Source organism: Lissotriton vulgaris, chromosome 8 (genome assembly GCF_964263255.1).
Source record: "Lissotriton vulgaris chromosome 8, aLisVul1.2, whole genome shotgun sequence".
In the NCBI taxonomy this organism is placed as follows: Eukaryota; Metazoa; Chordata; class Amphibia; order Caudata; family Salamandridae; genus Lissotriton; species Lissotriton vulgaris.
In genome coordinates, this window is record NC_141696.1 from 145,505,195 (window position 1) to 145,533,110 (window position 27,916).

At 45.3% G+C, this 27,916-nt stretch overlaps 1 protein-coding gene across 2 annotated transcripts in view; it reads right to left on the minus strand.

The window, feature by feature from the left end:
- Window positions 1-1,309: 1,309 nt before the first annotated feature.
- P2RY6 (pyrimidinergic receptor P2Y6) overlaps window positions 1,310-27,916 on the minus strand; it is a 351,083-nt gene continuing 324,476 nt past the window's right edge. For both annotated transcript variants that reach the window (XM_086933849.1, XM_086933848.1), the window contains 2 exons: window positions 15,417-15,604; window positions 1,310-10,040 (listed from right to left, as the gene is read on the minus strand). In XM_086933849.1, coding sequence (XP_086789975.1) covers window positions 8,978-9,985 — 1,008 coding nt within the window. In that variant the 5' untranslated portion in view covers window positions 9,986-10,040; window positions 15,417-15,604 and the 3' untranslated portion in view covers window positions 1,310-8,977. The remainder of the gene's footprint in view (window positions 10,041-15,416; window positions 15,605-27,916) is intronic.

Genomic DNA, 27,916 nt, shown 5'->3' on the forward strand with positions numbered 1-27,916 from the left:
CTGGCACTGGGCTTTACAACGAGACGCATCTCCCAGATGCGTCACGTTGTAAGTACCCCGCACCATGGCGCATCTTTTGCACCGCCGCTGCGTCACAAAAGTGACGCAACAGTGGCGTAAAAGAGGCGCAAGGGGCTTGTAAATCTGCCCCGAAGAGTTTATATAATTTGTAGGATATAATTCCAGGTTTCTTTCTTATGTGCGGTTATATGAATTGAAGGTGTCAGTTGCATTTTTTTTTAAGGGATGCAGTTTTAATATTTTTACCACTTGTGCTGTGCTGTTGGAGAAAAGAACATAAGAACAGTTGGACCTGGCTCAATACCATTTTGACAGCTGATGAGGGGGAAGTGGCTACTGATACCACTTAAGTCGGGCTGTATTCAATGTATTTCTTATTAAAAGTGAGCTGTGGCCCAGCGGCAGACCTGCAGATCATGAAAACTTGAAAGATGGGTTCTTATTCTGATATTTGGAACCTGAAATAAAGCCTTTCCGGGCATCCCTAAAGAACAAGATCCTCCAAGCCAGGAGTAGGGTGTATAATGGAGAGCCCAATACATAGGGCCTGATCACATTTTACTCCATCACAAATGTGACGGATATCACAACGCTGTATTACTATTCCATTATATCCTAGGGAACTTGTAATACAGCGGATAAGTTGTCCCATCGCTAAGATCGTAAGCATCTGCAAAGTCAGGAAGAGTTAGAGATTTGAAACCAGAGTCTGGAATTCAGGGTGTCAGATCCAATTTAGAGACTGGCATTTGTAGGCATCTATTGATGGCGGATGGACAAACCTAGAGTCTGGCACTTGCTAGGGATCTATAAATGTGTACAAACCCCAAAGTATAGCACTCATAGACGTCTATAAGTGGAAGTGTGCCTTCCAGAGCACGGCATGGCTAAGTATCTAGACACGTATATCATCTAACCCAAAGTCTGGTAGAAATCACTAGATGGAAGAGCGCCCAATCCAGAGTCTGCCATTTGCAGGCATCGATTGGTCAATGCTGGAGTCTGGCGTTGGTAGAGAACTATACCCATTTACATCAATAGTATCTCGATGCACGTTAAATCTAACCAGAGTCTGCCAATGGAGTAAACTATAGCTGGAAGAGTGCCCTAGCCAGAGTCTGTACCTGAAAGGCATCTGTAGATGGCAGAGGATCTAATCCAGAGACTCTCAATGGAGCTTGGTAGAGCACAGTTTCTTGTCACTTGTTGGGTCCTACATATGAGAAGCAATATCATTGGTCCTGGCACCCCAACCCCAGGCCCCCAGGAAAGCAAACTCAGCCACAGTGCATGAACCTTCATATTTATTTAACGGAGATGTAAAATGACTGTACAACAATATATTATCATCTTTCTAAAACAATTATATCTACAAGGCAACATTAGTTAGCGAGTAAACAACATTAAGAACATCAAGCACAAAGTGTGTCCAGTACAAGCAGGGCGAATACTGCATGAGAGTCATGTTAACTCTCCTGAAGGAGAAGTGTCCTCTGTAGCAGTCACTCCAAGAAACCAAGCACTGTGCATCACATCATTAGCTGCACAACACTTTCTAAAGAAGCTCAGAGAATCACAATTGATTGACACTTTTAAGGAAGTCAGCCATTTGATGCTCAATATAGTCACATTTTTAGGGCTGGCTTATAAGCACCTTAAGCTGTCTGCTAAAGCTCACGTAAAAAAGAAAACAAATATTACACAGAGAGTGATTTTAGGTCAGTCCACATTAGTCACTGTTTTTATATCTTGGGCTCTTGAACTTACTCAGAATAAAACTGAAACTGGTATGTGGAAACGTCACACATTAAGTGCATAGGATTAAGAGATGCACTGCAGTGCTCAATTTGAGCCAGTGGTTGCAGAAGGGGCCAACCAGCCCTCAATTTTGGGGACCAGTCGTATTTTTCCTCATTAGACTTTGATCTAGAGCAAGAGAGGGAAAAACACACAAGAGGGACAGGAAGAAAGAAAAACTGTGACATATGGAAAAAGCCAGGGTGGGGAGTGTCTGATGGTGAATTAAAAGGCATTGGTATGGATCCAAGGCTACACAGCTTTCGTTTTCGGCACGCAGACATTCAGTAGTGCTGGCTATGGGTTTCTGAGCAAAACTTTGGCCCCTGGCAAATTAATAGTAGTTAGGAGATCTGCAAGGGTGTGGTACCAAAGTATTGACTTTAAAATATTGGTCTGCAACAATATTGGTGCATATTTGTTTGGTAAACAATATTTAGGACACAATATTTATGTCAGACAATGTTTCTGTATAGACTATTCCTACATACAACCACCTTTTGTCCTGTACATAGTCCAGTAAAGGGATTTTATCTCTGCTTTTCATGGGCCTTAGATATACCCTTAGTGAGTTAATGGGGACAAGGTCGCATACACTAACAAGTTCTGCAGATGACAAGAACTGTGACTGGACAGGGATTACTGGAAGTGTAACAGTACTCTTTCAGGCCTCCTGGCAGGGGAATCCTTCTTGTTTGCTGCATGCATGTCAGATAGGAACCAGCGCTTAATTTGTAAAGTATTAAGTGCCAGGGCTCTGACCAGGAGGCCGATGCAGCTTGCACCACCCATCGCCCTTGTCATCGCTGCCAAAACAACTACTAACCATCACTCTCTTATGTAAATGCAACAGTTCAGATTATTTCAGGTCCCCAAAGCTAAAGGAATGGCTGGGGAGGCAGGTATTAGCCATTTTTAATGTATATTGTTTTCCTAAACAACTGTTATACTGCTCATCTCTAAATTACATGAGCAGCGCTACCATGTTGCAGACTGCCCTAAGTGTGGTGTTGATAATTAGTTGCCGGTGACGGGCACCGGCCACCAATTAAGTGCTGGTGCTCAGGACCGGAAAGCACCAGCTCAAATTAAGCACTGATAAGAACACTTTCCAAAATACGTCACAGATGAGGGGTGGGTAACTGCTGAAGGGGAGCCCTCAGCAAAGTGCAGCAAAATACAGAAGAGTCTTTGGAACACTTATGTCAGTCAGTAGATTATTTGCAAAAAAAAAGAATTAAAAAAAGTGCCAGGGCCCTCTCCAGGTGGGCACTGCAGCCTGCACCAACCTTTGCCTCTGCCTGTGCTGCCAATGACAGTACCAACACAACTACTAACCATCACACTCTACATGTACGACAATTCAGACTATTCCAGGCCCTCAAAGCTGTAAGAACGGCTTGATCGGCAGGAATTAGTCATTTGAATGTATATTTGATTATTAAACAACTGTAGAAGTGCTCATCTCTAAAGTAGTCAAACAGTGCCGCCATGTGGCACACTATCATAAGTGCCAGTGTTGATAATTAAATGCCAAGCACCGGAACCCACCGGTTGAAATTAGGCACTGATAGCAGTGCAGATTCTTTTACTTTTTAAGCCAAATGGAGGCATGTATAGTGCAGGCCTCTGCAGCCCCTGCAGCACAGGTGGTCCCCCAAGTTGTCAGGGGTGTCCCCCTTCAGTACAAGCCCAATTTACATCTCTGGGCTATGGGAAGCTCAGGGGCCCCTCATCACATTCTGCAGGTGGCCCATCGTTTCGCGTTACGCCACTGCGAAGGGTAGCAGCGTTAGTGTGGAACACAACTTTAGGGCTGATCAGGAGTCCTAGGCCTGTTTCTGCCCTGGATAAAAAAGTATGTCTCAGTGAGCTGATTGTTCACCACTGACAAATGCGGTGTTCTGCAGGTCATGAGTTAGAATCTCTGCAAGGCAGAGTCCACCTTCCATCCTTCGGATGTAGACAAACTGAGTACAATAAACTGGGTAACCATAACATCTGTTATTTACAGCATTTAGAAAGGGCAGACAAGCAGTTTTAGGGATGCACACATTTTTTTTCTCCATTTCTTGCATATATCTGTTACGGTGCGGTCCCCTTGTACACATATCCGCGCTTGGATACCCTCACAGGTGACACGTAGTGCTCTACAAATCTACTGATTGATTGATTGATTATGTAAGGTCTCCTCGTTTGTGGATGTCCCACAGCACAGAGGGGGGAGGCTGTCTCATGCACTGTGGCCAGAGGAGAAAAGCTCCAAACACAGCAGCATGCAGGTTGCCCCTTTGCTAGGGAGGAACAAAGACATCCTGAAGGGGGCTCACAGTTTTGTGGGGCCCCTGTGTTATCGATAGGACAACCTTCACCCTGCACAGTTTCCAAGTGACATACTTCGTGTGTAACGTAACACACAGGTCTATCTATCTTTACGAGAAGCAGCCATTGGCTTCAATGAAGTGTGCATTTCTAGTTCTAACCCAAAGCCCCCTGCATACTAGGGTAAGATGTTTTGAACACCAAAGTAAATAAGTTTCAACAGTAGGAGTAATGAACTGTGACACACCCACCCACACCCAAGGGGGGGAAAGTGGGACATTTTTCCAGGAGTTTATTTAAAAGGCATGGATCCTCGAACTACAATTGACTGCTTGCAGACTCTCACACCACTCTGAGTGAGTGGGGGCACTTTGGGTAGACTTCCCGGCCAGCAGAACCGAGGGCTCTCCTGTCAATTTTAGCACAAGTCATGGAGCTTCTCCAGTCGGGTGATAGGACGAGCCAGGCAAGCTGGAATATAGGCCAGAGGGAAAAATATTCCCTGGCTATGTCAGAAGTATCGTGCCCACTGCCGGGGTATGAGCTGTCACCGTTAAATAGACAGAAATGGATGTATCTGAATGAGTAAGATGCATCGGTTGCATTAGTGCACTTTGAAGGGTTGTAGCATGGGTGGGAGTAATGCAGGGACTAGTGCCAGGTACTTCTTGAAGCCTATAGTGCTGGCCAGTCTGGGTGATCTGTGCCCAATAAATACAATATTCATGGCATCTGGATGGGGTGAAGATGGAAATGTGCATCATGAAGCTGCCATTGGTCACAAGAGAAAATTCATAAGTGTTGCCAAAGTAAATCAAGCAAACCAAAAGGAGATGGCTGCAACTACAGCTCAAGCTGTTGAGGTGTTTGTTTGGGAGAGAGAAGCCGCTCACTAGGATAGAGTCCCAGAGTCTGAAGATGCAGGAATAGTCTTTCTAAGGCTGCAGCTGGACTCCGGGAAGCAAGGCCTGAGCTGAAACCTGTCTGGAAGGTGGACACTGGGCACCGAGGAAGGCTTTACCAGTATGCAGACAGATATGAGAAGACCTCGGGTGATGCTCAGGAGATCAGCCACTCTCTGGTGATTGGAGGATATGAGACATTGTAACTTTGCTGGTCCATCGTTGGACTCTCGCTTTTAGACCTGGAACAAACTCCCACTCAGCATCAGACGAAGCCTGAAGCTGCAAGCCATCAGAAAGGACCTCAAGACCTGGCTCTTCGGATGACCTCAGTGCTGCCCAAACCCCCTCCCACATCGCCTTGAGACCCTCAAGGGTGATTAGTGCACTCAATAAATCCCTGATTGATCGATTGAAAAGCGAAGATAATCTGCTGACAAGGAGAGGTGGAGGACATGGCTCTGAAATCCGCAGTGTAAATGACTTGGTTCAGGGGAACCCCTTCTGAAACGTTCTGAGCAGCCCCTCTGCATTGAAAAAGAGTGTTTCACCAGGAAGCTGTAGAGTCTGTGGATGAGTTAAACACCACTGGAAAGAGATTCCCACAGAAGATGCAGCCTCCTGGAGAGACAAGCCCTTCTTTGGGGTGGATTTAAGCTAGTCACTTTCCCTCTTCCCTATATTAACAGGTAGGACGAGCACTACATTTTATTTTGTATAGCGCTTTAAACCTTGTGAGTGGTGTTGTTGATTTTATGTGCAGGTCTGTGAGACATGGGGAAGTGTGGTTCCCATTTGCTTTCTTAAATTTAACGCTCAAAGCCAACGTTTCACTAGAGCAAGGAATTTATTATGTTTTTTATAGGGCTTAATGGAGAGAGACCCAGACCTTATTGGGTGATCATATGAGCAGGGGAAGAGAAGCAAGACTGACCTTCAAGTGCTTTACCCTGGTGTTATCGGGGGTACTGTAGTCGGTGAGGGCGCTTGTGCAAAGCCTGGAAATTGATGATTCTCAAGACATTGACTTAACAGGACATGCATCTTTGAGGACCAGTAGATGAAGACCAGTGTTCTAGGGTGCTCCGAGATGTTCGCGGGCTGTTTGTTTGGGATCCAAATCCTCCCAATCAGGAATTGGGGTCACTGTACATCATCAGTCTGGTGGAGGGTTCCCAATCAACCAGTGTTCTCCATCTTGTCCCCTGTTAGATACACTCTGCCAGATGCTCCACAGTTGCCAGGCGATAGGGAGATTCCAGTGGCAGAGTCTTCAAATGAAATGAGAGCCATTAATTTGAATATTTGTGGTATTAAAGAGGGGGATCTTCTCATGTAGGTGAAGATCATTCCCTAGTCACAGGGAACAACGGCCGAAGACGACACCCATTTTGTAAAATGTCTTATGGCCAAAGGGCGGCTGGGTGCACTCAACTTTAGACTGGCGTGGTCTTATGTTTACATTGTATTTGCAAACTTGTTCAAGAAGGCAATATGGGGATACTTTGGCTACGTCACTTCCCACAGGTCAGACAGAGGAATGTTGTTCTTTCTCAACCAACGCTCCAGTTAGATTTGTATGTCCATCCTGCATTAGGTATATTTTGAGTGGTGGAAAATGCATCACAATGGCTCAAAACAAGGTGATGAATGCCTAGACCCCAAGGCAGGATCTCAGACTCCGGGGCTTTAAGTAGAATCCCACCCCTTCGGTGATTGCGCTTTCTCCCACAGCGACTGCCTATTCATTTATTTTATTTACTGCACAAATAATGGGACCTATGGAGAGCTACAGTCTGATCCCCCATCAGCATCTTATACTAGTATATAGGCAAACAGGCGTTACCAGCACCTGATCTCTCCCATATTCGCTAGTTTTCATGCAGTCTATATATAGGGGTATCCATTGCTGCATCTACGATGACCTCACCTAAGGCATATTTTAAAGACAACCAATGGCTAAGTTAATTCATCCCACAGACTATCCTTAAAATGCAACAATTATGGGACTGCTATGGACATCCCTTGTCAGAACAATGCTTTGGAATACTTTTACAGAAATGTAATCATCCTTAAGACCAGTTTACCATCAAGAAACATGTGGATCCTGCAAAACCAATACATTCTCAAGATATTCCAGAATATGTAATATGGATTAAAGTTTGACTGATTTCTTATGCAGTGGAATTCTTTAACATAAGCGAGGGTAGGGCTCTACCGTGTATAATGAGCATAAATCGAGACTATGTCTGCTTTCACAACCTTCATAGTGACCGACACATTCAAGGACGCCACAGCTCTACTGCTACAATGTTACCTTGGTGTTGTGGACCCTCAGGTGATACACACTTGATGGGGGCAGGTGTCGTGTTTCTTGAGCAGAATACATAATCTAGCTCTTAGTTTTGCTTTAATGTGTACATGGTTAGCTAGGTGCTGGCCAGCTCAGTGCAGTATGAGCCCTATAATGTGATAACACAGTAATATACCAATGCCACACTATAACAGAGAACATGTGTTAGTCAATGAAGCCCACACAATATCAGAAAAGGCAACAGAAATGAACAGAAGTGCAGGTGCAACTCAATTTGTTACCTGATTAAACATGATGTACATGGACAATCACAAAACCTACAGGTTATTAATCTATCATGAAGACCACCTGAGTACAGCGGAAGGTACAATAGCATATACTGTTACATCACAGATGAAACTGGCAACGTGTACAACTCATACTCGATGAACACAGAGTTATGTATGAGTGACCACCACATTTGTCTGACGGGTGTGGTTATACTGAATGCATAAGCCACTATGCATGTGTTAATTTTATGACCAGGTGCACAGTTTTGGTCTAGCTGGTTTGATGATGATAGAGCCGGGTTATAACAGGTGGCCCTCCGGTACAGATCCACAACAGTAGATGAATTCCAACATGAATGTGTCTGTTCTGTTTTGTAATATAGTTGTGAACACACATCCAAAAGGATCTCCTTCACATTGCTTGTTAATACTGTGATGGTTGATACCAGCTCATACTTTTCTGTAACAGATGGCATTCTTCATTGGGAAAGATCAAATATTGTAACTGAAAACACAGGAAAACAGGTCAAACAAGACTTCACTGCAGAATCAATCACACATCATTGGCACAACAGATTAGAGCCACGAGGCCGCTTTGTCGGCTAAGCGATCTGTACATCTATATATAAAGTGTCATTAGTGAACGACGGCACCGGGAAGTGGTCTGCTAGACTGATGGGTGATGGTGAATCCGCAACCCTTCATACACTTACCCAGAGCCCACAATAGACTTGTGTGTCTTTTGCTACTTTTCACAGTATGAATTTTAGGCTCAAGTGATTGCCCCTCAATTGTTGAGTGCATCAAGCTCCAGAGCATGCTCTTCACTTTGTTCTCTTGAAATGGTCTACAAAAACAGGGTCCTGGTTATTAGCTGAGACTCTACAAAGGAATTGGTGAACCACAGAGGTCATCACAGTAAAACATCTCTACAGATACAAAATAATGTCAGTACAGCCACACGCCTGTCCCTTAAGAAGTATGACCTGCATGCCCACTTATGAGAATGATAACACACACAATCACGCTGCCGTGCAAGGTGTCCAGATTCACCAGGAGACAACGGATATATTCACATTCATAGTCCTTCAGATTTAGAAACTTTGAGCCATCATGAAACCATGCCTTTCTGGAAAGGTTTCCAACAGCCGTAAAAGGTCTTGTAGCGGCATCCTTCAGTTGTATTAATGTCCTTGCTGTAGGTGGAGACGAGGGAAATAATTGAGTCACAGCTTGAGTTGTGCTTGAGCCACAACAATGAGCCTACATAACTCACAAGTGCCCTTTAAATGACTCTACTCTCAATCCAGCTCTTCCAGCTGGGCCTATTGTACAATGTCAGAGAGAGGCCCTCATGTCACATTCGCACTTCGTGTCACTGGTTTTTGGACACAGTGTTCGCGTTGAAATTTTGTGCTCACTCGCACCAATATGTTCTTGGTGCTCTGCCTGAACTTCTGCTGCGTGAAATAAAAAAGTATTGGATCCAAGACACTGTTCATGCTGGCAAAGGGCCTGGTGCACTTGTACACAATAGCAAATGTCTGCAGGACCAAGCACGGCACGCCCTCCCGGGAGCGAATTATCAGATAGATCGTCTTGGTGAGGTGGAACGGGAAGAAGCTGATTGCGAACACTATCACCACAATGATGATCATGCGAATGGCCTTGTCTTTCTTCTTGCGTACAGCTGGTCCAATCATTTCGTCCTTCTGGCACAGAATCTTGGTCATGCTGCAGTAGCACACCAGAATGACGATAAACGGGATCAAGAACCCGGTGATAGTCAATGTGATTCCATAGGGGAAGTACCTAGCAGAGAGATCAGGTGGACTCAAGTCGTAGCATACTGTCCGGTTCCTCTGGGTCCCAGTTGAGGCAAAGACAAAAGTGGGTAAACACTGGGCTACCACAATGAACCACACCACCCCACATACAATCCAGGTGAACCTCTTGCCCCTCTTCTTGTGCCACGACGACAAAGGGTGGCAGATGCCCAGGTAACGCTGGAAACTCATGCAGGTAAGGAACATGATGCTCCCATGCAAGTTACTGTAGAACTGGAAACGGACAAACTTGCAGGTGAAGTCCCCGAAGGGCCAATAGTCGTGGTTGGAGTAGTTGTAGATGAGCAGGGGAAGGGAGCAGACATAGAGTAGGTCCGCCGTGGCGAGGTTCAGCATATATATCGTGGTACGCGTCAACACTTTCCGAGCTAGCCAGATCTGGAGTATAACAGTCAAGTTCAAGGAGAGGCCGACGACGAAAACAACAGAGTAGACAACAGGTAGCAGGATCTTCTTGAAATCTTCATTGAACGTGCAGTTCTTCGTTACAGCAGAAATGGTCACGTTCGCCATAGCTGAGTGCAGGCTCGTTATCAGGGGTGTATCAACTTCATTGCTGTGTCAGAACCTGTGAACAAAAAGGAGACAACGTTTCAGCTGTGTAAGCAAATTGAGGCTCTTCTTCAGGCAAAGCATACACAAGAATAAACAAGTCCCGTGTCACCCTACCATACCTAGGACTCTACAGCAGATGTCTACAATACACTTGCACTTTGACGTAAAATCGAAGGCAGTTTATGGAATGTTGTGCGCCAATGCTTGCGTTAACAGATTGGTCACTGTAAATCATTTCTGTATTCCAAGGTTGTTGCAACTAGGTAGCATTTCATTCCATAATTGTCTAAATTATGTTCATCAGTATAGAAGGGACCAGTCAGATTCAAACCAGTCTTGAATATACCACCAAAGAATTGGTGTATCCTGCATGGTTAAGGGGATGTCATTTCTGAGTAAGAACAAAGCCATCCCTAGACATAGTTGGATATTTAATCTCTTGTTTGCTGGATAAGCAAGTCTCCCTAGGTTTGGGGGGGGGGCAAGACAAGTTCCCATTCCTGGGTCCTGATAAAACTGTGCCTTACAGCTCACTGATCCGGCCCTATAGGGTTGAAACACTTCTGGAACTGCAAATTTTCTCTTTTAGAGGGAATGTTGCCAAGCAGTTAAGACACTAGCTAAAACATTGTATGAACAAAGATAAAACAAAGTAAAAAAACAGTAACAGTTATTACCAGAGAATAATACACATAAATGACAAGTTCCTGCATGTTATAGAATTTATATGCCATTTTCTTATAAACAGGTATAGGAAAATGTAAAACTTCGGCAATCCAAAGAACAGTAATGATTTGAGGGTCTAATGGTGCATAGATCATCCTATGGGAAGAAATATTAGATCCACCTGCGGAAGGCCTTTGTACTCTCACTTAAGCAATTGAATATGAGGGTTTGAGTGGCTAATAATGTGATGGCTTCCAAATTAGCGACCATAATATTTTGATGGCTCCTTACAAACCAGAAGCTAAAGGTCCCCTTCCTTCCACTTCTGATTTACAGTGTGGGAATAGGAGCAAGATGTTACTGTTTATATCCTTGCATTTAGACTCTGCACATGGCAGAATTCTCACTAGCCATGTTTGGCCTATGCTTAGGGGCTCCACACTACGTATGCCTTTTTTTCTAAAATGCGGTGACTGGACAAGGTGTCAGCTTCAAGGCACTACACACTGACTGGATGCTAGTGTAGCCAAAATGGTGGCCAGCTTTTAGTGTGTTTTTTTAATTCAAGTTTGCTCAAAGGAAGTGGAATAAGTGTGGCAGTGCTTAGTTTGTAAAACAACTCTACCCGTTGCCCCTGCTAGCGCTGCCAACGACAGTACCAACACAACTACTAAACATAACACTCCTACAAGTGTGACATTTCAGATTATTCCAGGACCCTAAATCTATAAGAATGTCTTGGGTGGGAGTTATTAGTCCTTTTGATGTATTTTGAATTAACAAGCAACTGTTGTTTGTCTCTAAATCAGACAAACAGTGCCACCTTGTGGCAGTCTGCCATAAGTCCCGGTGTTGACAATTAAGTGCCAGTTCCGAGCACCGGAAACCACTAGCACAAATTAAGCAATGAAGTGTGGGGAACTTAGCCATGGCCAGGAGAAGATACCTAAGCTTAGAGAGCGCTAGAGCCTGAAATCACTTCTGTACTGGAACTGACCTCTGCTCAAAGAACCTCTGCTCAGAGAGCGCAAGAGCCTGAAATCACTTCTGTACTGGGACTGACCTCTGCTCAGAGGGCGCTAGAGCCGGAAATCACTTCTGTACTGGGATTGACCTCTGCTCAGAGGGCGCTAGAGACGGAAATCACTTCTGTACTGGGACTGACCTCTGCTCAGAGGGCGCTAGAGCCGGAAATCACATCTGTACTGGGACTGACCTCTGCTCAGAGGGCGCTAGAGCCAGAAATCACTTCTGTACTTGGACTGACTTCTGCTCAGAGGGTGCTAGAGCCAGAAATCACATCTGTACTGGGACTGACCTCTGCTCAGAGGGCGCTAGAGCCAGAAATCACTTCTGTACTGGAACTGACCTCTGCTCAGAGGGCGCTAGAGCCGGAAATCACATCTGTACTGGGACTGACCTCTGCTCAGAGGGCGCTAGAGCCAGAAATCACTTCTGTACTTGGACTGACTTCTGCTCAGAGGGCGCTAGAGCCAGAAATCACATCTGTACTGGGACTGACCTCTGCTCAGAGGGCGCTAGAGCCTGAAATCACATCTGTACTGGGATCCACATCTGTCCATAGAAAAGGCATGCACTCACATCATTCCATACAGGGTCTGAGTCTGACTTCTGCTCAGAGGGAGGCTGTGCTCCCAGGGGTCCGAAATCACATTTTAACTAGACCTTATGTCTGCCCTTGGAAAGCTGTGGACTTAGTCGCAGGCCACTTCTGTGCTGGACCACTCTACACAACAGTAATCAGCAGCCATCTCTTTCAAACCCAAAAGATGAGGAGTGACTCCGCGGAGAGAAAAGCAGCAACAAGCTTCCCTCCTCCACCATAGCCAACAATAAAAAGAAGATTAAACATCATTGCCCCCTACACAGTCTGAGTCCCACGTACCAGTCCAAACCCTGGCCCATTGGGCGTGATACCCCTCGTGATATTCCCGACCACTCAATTTGCTGACGAGCCACCTCATCCGAGAGCAGTCCACCTGCCCAAGTCTGGATTTCCCTTTCATAAAAAAGTCTGCTTAGCTTGATGAAGGATCCTGAATCGTGACTCGTGACTCCAGCCCTTGCCCAGCGCTCTGTTGCTCTTAATATAGATTCATGCTATAGAAATATCTATACGTACATGAAAGAGATGTGGTCCTGACCTCATTGGTCGACAGTCGACCAAGAGGAGAGTATCCTATAAAGGCGCATTTTACAAGGGGATCACAATACATTTTTTAAAGCCATCCACAACTATCAAGTCCATGAAAGATGATTTGAAGTCAGCAAAAATCAAGGAAAAGTATGATCTCTAAACTGCGCATCAGGGGTGGACAATCATGGTGTCCAATTAGGGTCCAGAATGGCAGATCCATGTCTGAATTTCTGGAGATCTATATGATATAGATCTGTTTGGTTGAAACTAAATTGAAATCATCACAGTCAGTGGGTATCGTGAAGATTAGATTTGGCTTTGACTCCCCTGGACGCCCTTGATGGAGTTAGAGAAAAATCAGCGCGCCACAGTTCAGGAATCCGGTCAGTTGTTCCCAACTGTTCATTAAGTGTAATGAACATAACAAAGGGTCAGAGGGAAGATCAGTAACAACTATCAGCCTTCCATGTTTCCAGTGTAGACCAAAAGGTGTCACAGCATTGGGTATAGTCAGCACTTGCTATCACTGACTCTCAACAATTCAGTTTGTAGTACATATTAAGTAATTATATCTTCCATAAATGGGGCAGCCTAACCTCTCTTGAACACAAATGCATATTTAAACCCCATTGGACATTGACAGAAGCACTGGAGCACGCATTTCTGCCCTGTCAAAAATGGGATAATTGTTGAACTTCTGGTGAACTTGTAGGTAGCCCCCTCCTGTGTCCTTCCTAAATCTCACTGCCACCTTTCAAAATCTGAGATACTTTCAAGCATGCATACCTCCCACTCTCTAACACAAACATTGGCAATGTCAATAGGTCGGGCTTTAAACGAGTGGTGTAGGGTAATGGAAAACATTACAAATTGCATAGGAATGGATATGTGTTTGTGTGGAAGCAAAGAACTGTAGAATAATATTGATGTAGGTTTAAAGGTCAGGTGTCAGTTGCACTGCCAAGCTAGACCTAAACGTCCATGTAGGTTAATGACTGTCCTCCTCATGTCTGTTCTGTTTCCAGAGAATAAAACCATACATTATTTATTTTAACACAGTTTGATAGCATTAACTATGTCATCTGTGTGCCACTGAAAGTTCAAGCCAAGACAGCTGTAAAAATAAGCACAATTATCACAGTTGGCTGTGTGGAGGGCAAGCACTTTTTTTGAGGAAGCACACAACTTCTGCCCAATCAATAAATGTGCTCCTGGCTCCCAACATGTGGGCGGAGCCAAAGCCCTTCTGTAGTGATGCTCACATAATGGTCTGGCGACAACTGCACTGTCAAGCCAGACCATAACTATACCAGAAAGGAAGTAGAGTGGGGTCAGTGACGTATTTCCTCTTCTGTCCTCCCATACTTGATTATGAAATGGCAGTGCAGGAGAAGAGAACCATATCAGAGACAGTGAACAGCACAACACAGCACAGCAAGCAATACATCAGTGTTTGACAGAAACTCAAAAATAAGCCTCATATTTCTGGCAACACTGGCTTCATAAAATCCAAAGCAGCAACATCACAAGGCTGAAGATCAGGAAGAAAGGAGAAGACAGAATGACAGGACTTCTTTCTAGTACACAGCAAGGATTGGAAACTCAATCCCAAATCAGGATCAGCAATATGCGACACGCCTTTACTGACAAAAGATCTGGAGACCTATCTCCTACAGGTACACCTTGCCTCGGATAATATTGCTGGTTATGTGCCACAGACTTGAAGAGATTCTTACCTGTAGCTTCCTATGCTCCTTAGTACGAGGTGAATTTTCTCTGGCAATGCCGTCTTCTTTCCAGCACCCTAGTCCCTGCACTGTCTGATATTTCCTTTATTCTTTCTTCTCAGTCGAACATTACGGTTTCCTTGTAGCCACCTTCACGATCCATAATCAAGCTAAATAATTACAGTCGTACATATGGCAGGAGAAAAAATTAAGTAAGCGGTCCATTGGAGGTGGTGTGTTGTTTTATAAATGCATTGTTCAATAAGCATTGGCAAAGACAATAAGTCTGATATTGGCTGCCAGTGTTGTGAGTTTGTCAATACTTGTTTTTACTAAGGGTTTTATAAAATATTGTTGTGGGAGAGGTTAGGGTCTTACCAATAGAAGAGAAAATCTGGTAAAGCTAAAATATTTTTGGGATCTCAGAAATTATACATTGACATAGTAGTCCCTGGCACTGAATGGAACTACGTTGCGTGTGAATGTGCTCCTTGTGAAAGACCAGAATGAAGTCTGTCACTCACAGTGAGGCTAGCCAATGGCTGAAGTGGGCTGACCCACTGCCCCATTCTGTCTGCTGTAGTGGGCGGAAGAAAAATGTGACTAACACAACAAAAGACCAATAGATGAAGAGGGATGGCTGAAAGCCACAGTAAGTAAGCATAATATACATATAAATAACGCCACGCCTAATCATAAATGAGGAGTGGCTGCCCCTTTAAGGCTTTAATTTCACATTGTAATCCCCCTCCTCCAGTGTAATGGGGAGACTGAGGAGTTCAGGAATGATTTGTGAGAGAATCCCTCAGGAGTGAGATCAAATAAATGATATACTTACAACACAGATGGAGATGCCAGGACAGGATGTTTCGACCGTTATTCGACTTCTCTCTCATCCTCTTTTAGAGTCTGCTGCAGGGTAAAAAGCGGCTTTCCATAAAGCACCAGTACGCCCTCAGTCTTTCAGATCCGCCTGCCCTGTGGCTGGTGCTTGCACAGGCTGCGTCGATAATTTCTCAATCCTTCCTAAAAGAAGAATAAGAGAAAAGCCTGATGCTGGAGTTCTGCGTTTCGTGTTTACAATGCAAATTTTTGGCACTCGCGCTTGCAGAAGTTGGCCACGGTAAGCCCACTTTGGGTTTGCTGGAACTTCTTTTTGGTTCGCAAAGAACAGCAAAAACATTGTTGAAGAAAATTGACGTAATCCCAAAAATATGACATTCTACCGCTCTAAATATTTACCGCAGATGTAAGCAAGGCGTAATGAAAAACATGTTGCTGAGTTTTGATGATATTTTACATGCTTTAATTGATGCCATCAGCAAATTATATATAAAAAAATAAAAGCACATTGCAGGACCACACACAGCTTCAGTAAAAGCAAGCGGCTTCCACAGGGTTAGCTTACTGCGGCGGGCTTGAGACTGGAGACTCCTCGCGGCTTGGACCTTGAGTTGTTGGAGGACTTCCTGTGGATCCTCTATCTGCTGTCACAGACCCCTTGAAACCCATCCCCAAATAACTTTGCTGGCCACTCTCTCTCTGACCTGCTGCTTGTAAACTATGCAGGTGGCAGCTTGAAGATCAGGATTTGTCTGTAGGTGCATCATTTACATGGCTTTTCCTCACTGGTGACTCCAACCAAGCTCACAAGGGAAAGGTACGTCAAAATATACTTATGTACAAAATGGCAACAACGGGGAGTATGCAACATTTAAAGAATTGTGAATTCCAAATTTTCAAGCGAAAAGCTAATTGCTTATAACGTTTGCATAGTTTTTGTAAAAACAAAAACCACAAATATCACAAGCAAAAACCTTCATAATATTGGAACCCTCAGATATGAATAGGCCTCTGATGAGCCCTTTATGAACCCTCCCAGTTGCTCACCAAATCAACAACTGCCCCACCCTTCCCCCAAAACTGGAAATGGAAAAGGTATTCCAGGATCCCCTTAACTGGAGGTCAAGGGGTGGGAGCAGATGAAGGGCGGAGTCACAGGGGGAGGCTTGAGGGACTGAGACAGTCAACTTGTACATTTTAAGCCCTGCCAGCAAAGAAATTGGCAACAAGGACAAGTGTGCTAATCTGTTCCGGCTGCCTCAATTGGTCACAGACCGCATTTTGAAGTATCTTCCAATGTTGAAGGCATCTGCTGCAGGGATGCTTGCTTCCCTATCAAGCTCTGTGGTACAATAAAAGCAAGATAAGTCTGGTGGTTAATGCACTTGCCAAAGTTCTCTGTGTGCTCTGATCACAGGTTTGAGTCATAACAGACATTAGAACATTGCAATGTTGGGAGCTCCATTGAAAACAATGGAGTGCTCGGGGCTCATAATGGCTGGTATAAGCCTGGAGCTCCAACATTCCAATGTTTCTTTGTTCACAGCTCTGGCTGTGAACAAAGGCTTCAGGAAGTGTGAGGGGATTTCAATCCCCTCACACTTCCAAAAGGCTTTGTTTTTTTGTTAGAACATTCTGCCCTCTAGTGGCAGAATGTTCTAATAGCCTTATAGCCCTTCGGCTCGGGGCCTTTAACGCTGGAGAGGGCCTTTAATAGCCGGTATAGCCCTCTACGGCGGGCTATAAGGCTATATAAAAGCACTCTGTCGGCCATCAAGCAAAATAGACTATGATAAAACCTTCCCAAAGTCCCATGTACAGCACCTCACAGCTAGACAGGGCAATAGTTCCAGTACTAGTCCTTTTACTATTTTAATCGTTTTAAACGTCTTTTCATTCTTATTTAACTGTGTGAGATTTTAAACAAGCTTTTCTTCATTGATAGAAAATTGTAACAATTTTAATTAATTGAACTATAAAGATTCTTTAAGGCTTAAGGGTCATAAAATAGCATAGAGAGTTAATGTGCCTGCTCCTGAGTAAAGAGTGAAACATGGAGGGGTCCCGGTTTTGTGGGTTACTGCTTTTGCTGCTGAGATCCTTGTGTTACCTGCAACTTAAAGGCTACAATCCGTGTAATATAGTTTGGTGATGTATGAAAAGGCATTAGTGAGCTGCATTCAAACTGCAAGGCGTAAGTTTAGAATCTTACCTTTTTTCTTATTCTAAGGTTGCTAAAAAGGGTTCCTTTCAGTCAGGTGCGCAACGGCCATAGGGCTCAAAGGGCTTCAGCCCTCCCCCGTGGTGTGTGTCAGTCCGGGCGGAGACAGCTTCCCGGGCACACACACGCAGACAGTTTTTGAGCTGCTGTGGGCTGGCTGGTATGGCGTGCGTCTTACTGCAGCCGCACCCGAGTACTTCACAGGTCTTTAAAAGACCATTTACTTGTTAACAAAGCTTTATTGTTTTTTGCACCCCTTCTTAGAGCCCCTGCATCTCCACTCTGCTTATTGCTGGAAGAATTAGCCCCCCCACCTCGAAATTTTTAGTACCCCCCTCCTAATTTTGGCTCTAGTTGCGCCTCTGCTTTCAGTAGTACTTATACGCAGGTTCTATATAAATGGTTGCAGGTGTAATTACTCGTATTGATATTCTTATAGTGCATGCATATCTTTCACATACAGAGCTTGTAAAAACTAGAAAGCGGCCTCCAAACGATAGTTTAGCCCTAACACACTTGTGAAGTGGAAACAACCTGAGTACCATTCCTTCTTCAATGCCATTGCTATTAAGGTGTTAAGCTTCAGCTAGCTCCCATCAAGGATGAAACCCGAACAAAAGAACTGCTGATGGGCCTTTAAGTGAGGCATTTGTGTTGGGTCGAGCTGGATAAGAGATCTCTCAACAACTCAACAGACTGCTGCTCCGACTGCAAAGCACATAAAGTGTGGGCACCACTAAATGTGCCCCTGTGTAAGCAATTTGCACCCGGAAGCAGCAAATTTCCCTGGGTCCTGCCTGATACCAGATCTGGTATACAGTCGGGTGCTTCACTGTTCTAGCACTGCCTCATCCCCCCATCGCCCGACACACACTAATAATGAATGACAAGGTTGGACTAGTTCTTGCCTTGAGTCGGGTCATGTGTAGCTCCTATTGGGCAGCTGGTCTTAATTTATTTATGTCAGCCTTAGCTGACTCAAATTAATTGTTGGGGGTGCTTATGGTGGTTGTGGTCTATCCCCTTGCACATCTCTGTATGTGCATGCTTAAAATGTTTTGCCTAATGTTTGCAAAACAATTGTAGGTGATCACAACGTGCAGCACCATCTTAAGGATTTGTGGGGCCCTCGGCAAAACATATTTTGTGGGATACTGTTCAGAACAACTTTGAATGTATTATTCAACTTCAGCTCATTCAAACCTTCCTCATGTCAAATAATATTGAATTATCTTTAAAAGTTTCAGATATTGGGGCACACAAAAACACAGCTGAAAGATCAAGCTGGCTGGGTTCACCATCCGAACAGCTAACCTGTAGGCGCGAAGCCATTTCTCTCTGCGCTTGGACTTTTTGTTTTGCATGGCAGAGACAGCACTTTACCTTTCTTGTCTCTATGTGTGCACTTACCTGGCTAGACAGTGACCCTGGACTCTGCTGAGTAAGCAAATCAGTAGGGGCTTAAAGACAGGAGAAGGGAAGATAGGTAAAGAGAACGGTCTAGTGAGAGACATGTAGTAGAGGGAGAAGGGAGGGCGACATGTAGAGATAGAGAGAGGATGGGTACACACAAGGGTGATGTTGACAGAGAGCTAAGGTAGGAACAGAGATAAGTACGAGAGATGTTGAATAAGAAAGAGATAAAGGAAGACAGGAAGAAAGGTGAGGTACCAAGAGATGTAAGGTAGAAAGTGTGGTGAGGTAGAGGGTAGGGCAAAATGAAAAGAGGTATAGACATACTGTTCACAAAAAGAGGGTAGTAAGGCAGAGGGGGTGGTATAAAGAGGTGTGATGCATAATGAGACAATGTAAGCAGAGAAAACTAGGAGAAAGATCAAACTGAGGGAGAGAAAGAAAAGGAAGATTCGTGGAGATGAAGAGGGTGAAATAGAGACGGTTGTGATGTATAATGAGTGAAAGGTAGGTAAGAGGTGCGGTATAAAAGATGAGTTGAAATAGAGAGGAAAGTCGCAGAAGGAAATGACGCAGAGAGAGAGAATGATAGAGAAAAAGAAGGAGCACTAGAAAAAGCGGTGACAAGAAAGGAATAAGGTAGTGGGAGAGGGTAGCTAGAGGGAAGAGGTAAGGAGAGAGGGGAGTTGAGGAGGTAAGGTAGTGGATGAAAGGTGTGGTAAATTGATAAGTTAGACACTGAGAAAGAAGGAGTAGAAAAAGATGAAGTAGTGAGAGATATGAGGCGAGGTACAGGGGGGTGAGGTAGCAAGAAGGCTGAGAGAGAGGCAGTAGATAAAGATGGAGAAAGAGGTGAGGGAAAGAGATAAAGTAGATGAAGAGAGATGCAAGGGGGTGCGAACAGTTAGTTGAAATAGAGAAATGACACACAGAGATAATGATAGAGGAAAAAGATGTCACAGTAGAAAAAGGGGGCAAAAAAGGAGTAAGATTGTGGGAGAGGTGAGCTAGAGAGCAGAGGTAAGGAGAGAGAGAGAAGGCGAAGAAATAAGGTTGAGCAGGAATGGTGTGGTGAACTGAGTAGGGAGGTAGTGAGAAAGATGGGCATAGAAAGATGAGGTAGCGAGAAAGCTGAGAGCGAGAAGGTAGCGAACAATGGAGAGAGGTGTAGTAAAGGGATAAAGTCGATGAGGAGGAATACAGGGAGGTGTGATGGAAACAGCAGTGGGGTGCACAGACAGAGGGTTGAGGTAGTGAGAAAGTTGAGGAAAAGAGAGGAGGTAGGGAGATAAAGATATGGAGACAGAGGCAGGTTGGGTAGAAAGAGCTACATTGAGAGGCAGGAGAAGCAGGCATGGGCGAGGTAGAAAGAACTGAGATAGAAAGAGGGGCTGTGCGTAAAAATGTACTGGCAGGCAGCGAGAGGTGAGGGTAAAGAGACAGAGGGTTAAAGAGAGAGGGGGATAAAAAGAGAGTGACAAAGAGAAAGAGGGGGATACAAAAAAGAGAGGTGTGAGGAGAAGAATGGAACAAGACATGAGACAAAGATAATTGCATTAAAGGTCGACCCTTTGTCCTGCTCACCAAAGGATCGTGATGCTGCTTCTCTTTGTGTGACCTCCACCCAGAGACACAAGTATAAGTCACGTTTCTATGGGAAACAACCTTTACAACGCAGTCATTACATCGCACTACCTGTACATAGCAGTCATTACATCGCAACATCCTTTACATCACATGTCATTACAACGCAGCCATTACATTGCATGTCACAAAAATGCATGTCACTACAACGCAGGCATTACCTCGCAAGTCATTATAACGCATACCATTACCACGAATAGTGCCCTTACACTATCCGACACTTACCCTACTGTTGCACTCACTGGAGGTAGAATAGTAATTTTTACCCCCTACACTATCCAACACTTACCTTAAATGCAATGTAATGGTATGTGCTCTAAAGGCATAATGCAATGTAATGGAATGCGTTGTAAAGGTAGTTTCTGAAAATGCACTGTAATGGCATGCTATGAAAAAGAATGTGTTGTAAAGGATGTTGCAATGTAAAAACTGCGTTGTAAAGGCATGCATTGTAAAAGTATGCGTTGTAACATCATACAAGCACACACAGTAGCAGCAAATAAAACCAGATAAGAGTACAGCTCTGGTCCCCACACACAGCACCTACACCATCCCCAAATGCCTTATGACGAAAAGCTTCCATCCATAGCAGTCCCAGGAAGTTATCCCTTCCCAAAGCTCTGTAGCGCCTCATCAGGTGTCATAAGCGCTATCCACATGCAATTACGATAATACCCAGTCCAGTAAACTGAATCACACCCTATCTATACTACTATTATAAAGGAAGAACTTTGAGGCTTTGAGGCGGGTAAACTCAGGAACCACAGCGCCAATCCACACACCCAATACATCTTTGTAATCCTCAGGGTGTGCAGATGGACATAGGCTATATAAATTAAAAATAAATACGTAATTTAAAAAATATAAGTAAAAAAAAAAGTAATCCCTTCAAAGTAGCACGGCCGCGACGTGCGTGCTGACATCAGGAGCGGCGTACACGAGCGCGAGGAGCAGCGGAGATCAGCGCGGGGAGGAGCAGTGACAGCAGACATGAGCGGGGGACAGGCGGTGAGGATCGGCGGGCAGGCAGTGAGGAGCGGCGGCAGGGAGGAGAGGTGAGCGGCGGATGAGGTAGGGCTCCAAGTAAGCAGTGAGCAAAGCAAACGTGAGGGAGGAGCGGTGACCGGCGCTAAAATGACAATCGTGAGAGATGCATTATAAAGCTAAAATGACAATCGTGAGAGGTGCGTTACAAAAGTGACAATCGTCAGCCAGAGGTAGTAGACGGGGCATTACAGGAGTAAAAAGTGACGTGTGCAGGTTACAAAAGCGTACAAAGTAACTGCAATATAGAGAAAAGCAAACGTCAGCGCCACAAGTGAGCAAAATACCAAAGCAAACGTGAGGGAGGAGCGGCGGCGGGGAGGAGCGGTGACATTACGGGAGTAAAAAGCATACAAAGTAACTGCAATATAGAGAAAAGCAAACGTGAGCACCACAAGTGAGCAAAATACCAAAGCAAACGTGAGGGAGGAGTGGCGGCGGGGAGGGGAGGAGCGGTGACATTACAGGAGTAAAAAGCGTACAAAGTAACTGCAATATAGAGAAAAGCAAATGTGAGCGCCACAAGTGAGCAAAATACCAAAGCAAATGTGAGGGAGCAGCGACGGCGGGGAGGCGCGGTGACCGGCGCTAAAATGACAATCGTGAGAGGTGCGTTATAAAGCTAAAATAACAATCATGAGAGGTGCGTTATAAAGCTGAGGTGCTTTACAAAAGTCACAATCGTCAGCCAGAGGTAGCAGACGGGCATTACAGAAGGAAAAAGTGATATGTGCAGGTTACAAAAGCGTACAAAGTAACTGCAATATATGGAGGAAGGCTCCAGGGGACCCACAGACAACGTCAGGGCGGGCGGGGCCCTGAAGCATAATTGCTCCCAGACAACGTCGGGAGGGGCTGCTAGTTTCTTTATAAATAGAAATGGCTGCACAGTCATGCTTTAGGAATACGCAATCTGTGGGAAGGCCTTGCATCCCGTAAGCACAGTAACGTACACTATTTTTCTCTATTTTTACCAACATACGTCAACGCCCTGCACAGGTCATTTGTTTGTAAACTGACTAATGTTGGACCAGTGACATGCTGATTGCTTATTTCCCATTTGGATTTTCCAACATATGCAACCTGTTGAGTCTATTTCAAACTATGTTTTGGGTTCCTTAATACAGGCTTCCTTTCCACTTCCCACTCCCATTAGTCTGCTAGATACTTCCCGGGAAAACAACCTCCCTGCTCAGTACTTGCACCGTGTGATCAACAGGCTAACAATGGGAGTTCTTTTTTTAATCACTTGCTATTTGCTAGACAGGGATCCTGATAAGAGCTGGAAATGGGAGCATTTCATTCCCTCCTTTTGAAATTTAGAAGTAAAATAATAATTTATGATGTGAAAAAGGAAATCTCACCATTATTATTATTCACATCATAGTTGACATGATTTATTTTTTTAAATACAAATATTGGTAAGAAATTAGAAACATCTGAATTTTAAGCCAAAGACATTTTCAACTGTAATCCCTGTTTTATTAGTGGATTAGGATTCACAACATTTATAACATGTATTTTCTTTTAAAAGGGCCTTCTTTAGGCCAGGCCCTGGGGGCTGGAATTCCTACCGCCTATGCCCAGGGCATATTGTTTGGAGTCAAGGACAACAAGTGTTAATGCTAATTTTATCCTAAGGATAAGTATGCCCGACCACTGCTGCACAGACCCTTTGGCTGCCAGTTTACAGAACACTGGGATGGATCTGTGAAAGAGGGCTGTCTGATACAAAGGTAAGTGACCTACCTATCTGTATAAATTGTTCCAGCTGTTACCTATGATTAACTATTACAAACGGCTTTACTATTTAAGGTGAGTGCTCTAAGGAAATGCCGCGGGTTTTAGTTGATATTGCGCCACTGGCAATGGTTTCAGTAAAAAAACATGTAAACATGATTGCAAAATTTAACAATTTGAAACTAATTATAATACTCCTAGATTGACCCCAGACATATGCAAGTATATGCCGAAACATGAAAGCAAGATTGATGATTGCCTTCTAAATGAAATATAGACAAAAAAAGAATCTCAAAAAGTTTAGTAAAACTATTGTGCAACTTTTAACATGATTTCTCCAAGGCGTTATTTAGTCAAAAGTGTTTTATGCATGGCAATTCTTTTTATTTTTTAGAAAGCAACCTAAGTGCACTCTCAAGCAGTGGTTAATTTGAGCCAGTGGTTTCTGGTGCTCGGCAGCGGCACTTAATCATCAACACCAGCGCTTATAGCTCGAACTCGACCCAAAAGAATTGGAGTACTTTTCATGAGCACTAGTTAACGACACATTCATTTTTTGTAGGCACAGGGAGATTAAGTGATTTGCCCAGAATTACAGGATGTTGAGCCTATGCCAAGACTCAAACCTGGTTCCCCAGCTCCAAGATAAGCAGCTCCTGCCATTACACCACATCCTCCCCCACCTGTAGGGTTTCATGGTTAGTTGTTGGTTCAGTCATAGGTGGCACTAATAGGAGTAATAGGCTGGTGCAAGCTGCCTCCTGACGAGAGCCCAGCATTTATTTTTTCACAAATTAGCAACTGCTTGCAAGCATATGTGCTTGCATTCGTGCAGAAGTACAACTTTCAGGAATTCACAAGAGTTCATAGAAGTAGCCTGGAAACTGTACTTCTAGAAAATATTTGTGATGTTTATTTTATCATGAGCAATTATGCACAAATATATTTGCTCATGTGAAAATCTGCTGATTAAATACAAATTTACATCCCCAAACTTCCTTTTCCCACCTAGAATACTTCTGCCTTTGTCAGGAGTACGTTTCTAACCTTTTCCAATGTGGAAAGAGATTGGAGAGTAGTTGGTGATGCATTTAAGCATGTATGTTTGTGGGTATGCACAAACTCATAGGACATTCCAACCCTGGTATTACTACCTCCAGCTAATTCTAGCCCCTATACTGATCTGATTACAAGTTGCACAGTACTGCCGGAGTGGTACCCCACACCCTTAAAACACAGTTCTCTGTGATAATACCCCATCTGTACCATGAAATTACAAGTTCATCCCCATGGAATGGGGAATAACCATGCTGACCTTTTTTTTGCTAGGCAGAATTACAGAAGTTTTCCCTTTCCTATGGGTATTACCGATCACATTTACCACTGGCTGTGGGAAGGTCGCAAACATGAGCAGAGGGCTGCTGCGGGGCAAGCATCAGTAAGGAGGATGCTGCAGGGTGTAGAGAGGATGCTGGCGAGAGTGGGGAGGGCATGGGAGCTTGGCAAACAGTCACACCCCGACTGCGCCCAGTGCCAGGAGTCCTGGCCTCCTGAACCGCCTCCACTATGACTACGCGGTACAAAAGGGGGTGGTGATGGACGGAGCATCTGAACCAATCAAACACTCACACCCAGTCAAAAGATCTGGGTTTAATCCATCACCGTTCTTTAGCCCACTCTGCTCACCCCAGTTCAGACATGGCTATATGCAAATCAGTCTGACCCTGTGCCTCATGGGAACAGTCCAGCCCGAACTGCCAAGCCATGCCTTCCCTGGACCGGAAACAAGCTTCCTAGGACCGGTTTCTGGGATTACAGCCGTCTTCAGCCAGGCTTGCTTGAATACAGTGGGAAAGTGAGCAAGGGACTCACGTCTGAGCATACCCTACCAACTTATGGCGAACAAAGCGGTACAAAAGGGGGTGGTGATGGACGGAGCATCTGAACCAATCAAACACTCACACCCAGTCAACAGATCTGGGTTTAATCCATCACGGTTCTTTAGCCCACTCTGCCACCCCAGTTCAGACATGGCCACATGCAAATCAGTCTGACCCTGTGCCATATGGGAATAGTCCAGCCCGAACTGTCAAGCCATGCCTTCCCTGGACCGGAAACAAGCTGCCAAGGACCGGTTTCTGGCATTACAGCCGTCTTCAGACAGGCTTGCTTGAAACCCCCTTTTGTACCACTTTGTTCGCCATAAGTTGGCAGGGTATGCTCAGACGTGAGTCCCTTGCTCACTTTCCCACTGGATTCAAGCACGCCTGGCTGAAGACGGCTGTAATGCCAGAAACCGGTCCTAGGAAGCTTGTTTCCGGTCCAGGGAAGTCATGGCTTGGCAGTTCGGGCTGGACTGTTCCCATGAGGCACAGGGTGAGACTGATTTGCATATGGCCATGTCTGAACTGGGGTGGCAGAGTGGGCTAAAGAACGGTGATGGATTAAACCCAGATCTGTTGACTGGGTGTGAGTGTTTGATTGGCTCAGATGCTCCGTCCATCACCACCCCCTTTTTTTACTGCTTTGTTCGCCATAAGTTGGCAGGGTATGCTCAGACGTGAGTCCCTTGCTCACTTTGCGACTGGATTCAAGCAAGCCTGGCTGAAGACGGCTGTAATGCCAGAAACCGGTCCTAGGAAGCTTGTTTCCGGTCCAGGGAAGGCATGGCTTGGCAGTTCGGGCTGGACTGTTCCCATGAGGCAGAGGGTCAGACTGATTTGCATATGGCCATGTCTGAACTGGGGTGGCAGAGTGGGCTAAAGAACGGTGATGGATTAAACCCAGATCTGTTGACTGGGTGTGAGTGTTTGATTGGTTCAGATGCTCCGTCCATCACCACCCCCTTTTTTTACCGCTTTGTTCGCCATAGGTTGGCAGGGTATGCTCAGACGTGAGTCCCTTGCTCACTTTGCCACTGGATTCAAGCAAGCCTGGCTGAACACGGCTGTAATGCCAGAAACCGGTCCTAGGAAGCTTGTTTCCGGTCCAGGGAAGGCATGGCTTGGCAGTTCGGGCTGGACTGTTCCCATGAGGCAGAGGGTCAGACTGATTTGCATATGGCCATGTCTGAACTGGGGTGGCAGAGTGGGCTAAAGAACGGTGATGGATTAAACCCAGATCTGTTGACTCGGTGTGAGTGTTTGATTGGTTCAGATGCTCCGTCCATCACCACCCCTTTTGTACCGCTTTGTTCGCCATAAGTTGGCAGGGTATGCTCAGACGTGAGTCCCTTGCTCACTTTGCCACTGGATTCAAGCAAGCCTGGCTGAAGACGGCTGTTATGCCAGAAACCGGTCCTAGGAAGCTTGTTTCCGGTCCAGGGAAGGCATGGCTTGGCAGTTCGGGCTGGACTGTTCCCTTGAGGCACAGGGTCAGACTGATTTGCATATGGCCATATATGAACTGGGGTGGCAGAGTGGGCTAAAGAACGGTGATGGATTAAACCCAGATCTGTTGACTGGGTGTGAGTGTTTGATTGGTTCAGATGCTCCATCCATCACCACCCCCTTTTGTACCGCTCCACTATGACTACAGCAGCCTCCACGATCTCCACCCCGGACGCAACAACAACTGCCATTTCTCGACAACGAGCAACACCCACGGCTCTCTCTCCTGTTTTCACTGCTGCCGCGCCTTCACCCACCTCCGTACCCCAGCTCCATTACCCAACCAACTGACCCTCACCGCACCCAAATCACTCAACTGCATCTTCCTCAATGTACGATCCATCCACAAACAGGCCAAAGAGATCTGGGACTTCTTCGATGCCGCCTCACCCAACATCGACTTCCTTGCGGAAACCTAGATGAATGCAAGCTCAGGACCGGACATCACCATCCCCATCCCCGGCGGCTAAAAGATCATCTGCAAGGATCACCCCAAACGGCATCGCCATCATCCACAAAGGACCCTCCGCCTGGTCACCCACCCAGACGACCCCACAACCCACATGGACCCCCTGCACTTTCAGATCTAGACCAACCTAAAAAACCCCCTCCATGGCACCCTCATCTAAAGACCACCTGGCCCCCACCCTCCATTCACTGATGCCATTATCGACCTCATACCAACACAGGCCCTCACATCCACAGACTACATCCTACTTGGAGACCTCAACTTCCACCTGGACAACCACAATGATATGAACACCTCCTCCCTCCTAGAGAACTTTACCATCGTAGGACTGAAAGAGCTAGTCACCGCCCAAACGCACACAGCAGCGTGCACACTCGACCCCGTTGTCGCTGCAGGAAACAGCCACTCCTACAGCCACACCACAGAACCTCTCTGGACGGACCACCATGGTATCCACTTCTCCTTCAACAAGCCCACCACACCCAAGCACGCCCACCGTTTCCCCCGCAGAAGCTGGAACAAGATCACTGAGGACCAGCTCAGCACAACCCTCAACAGCTCCTCATCATTCTCAA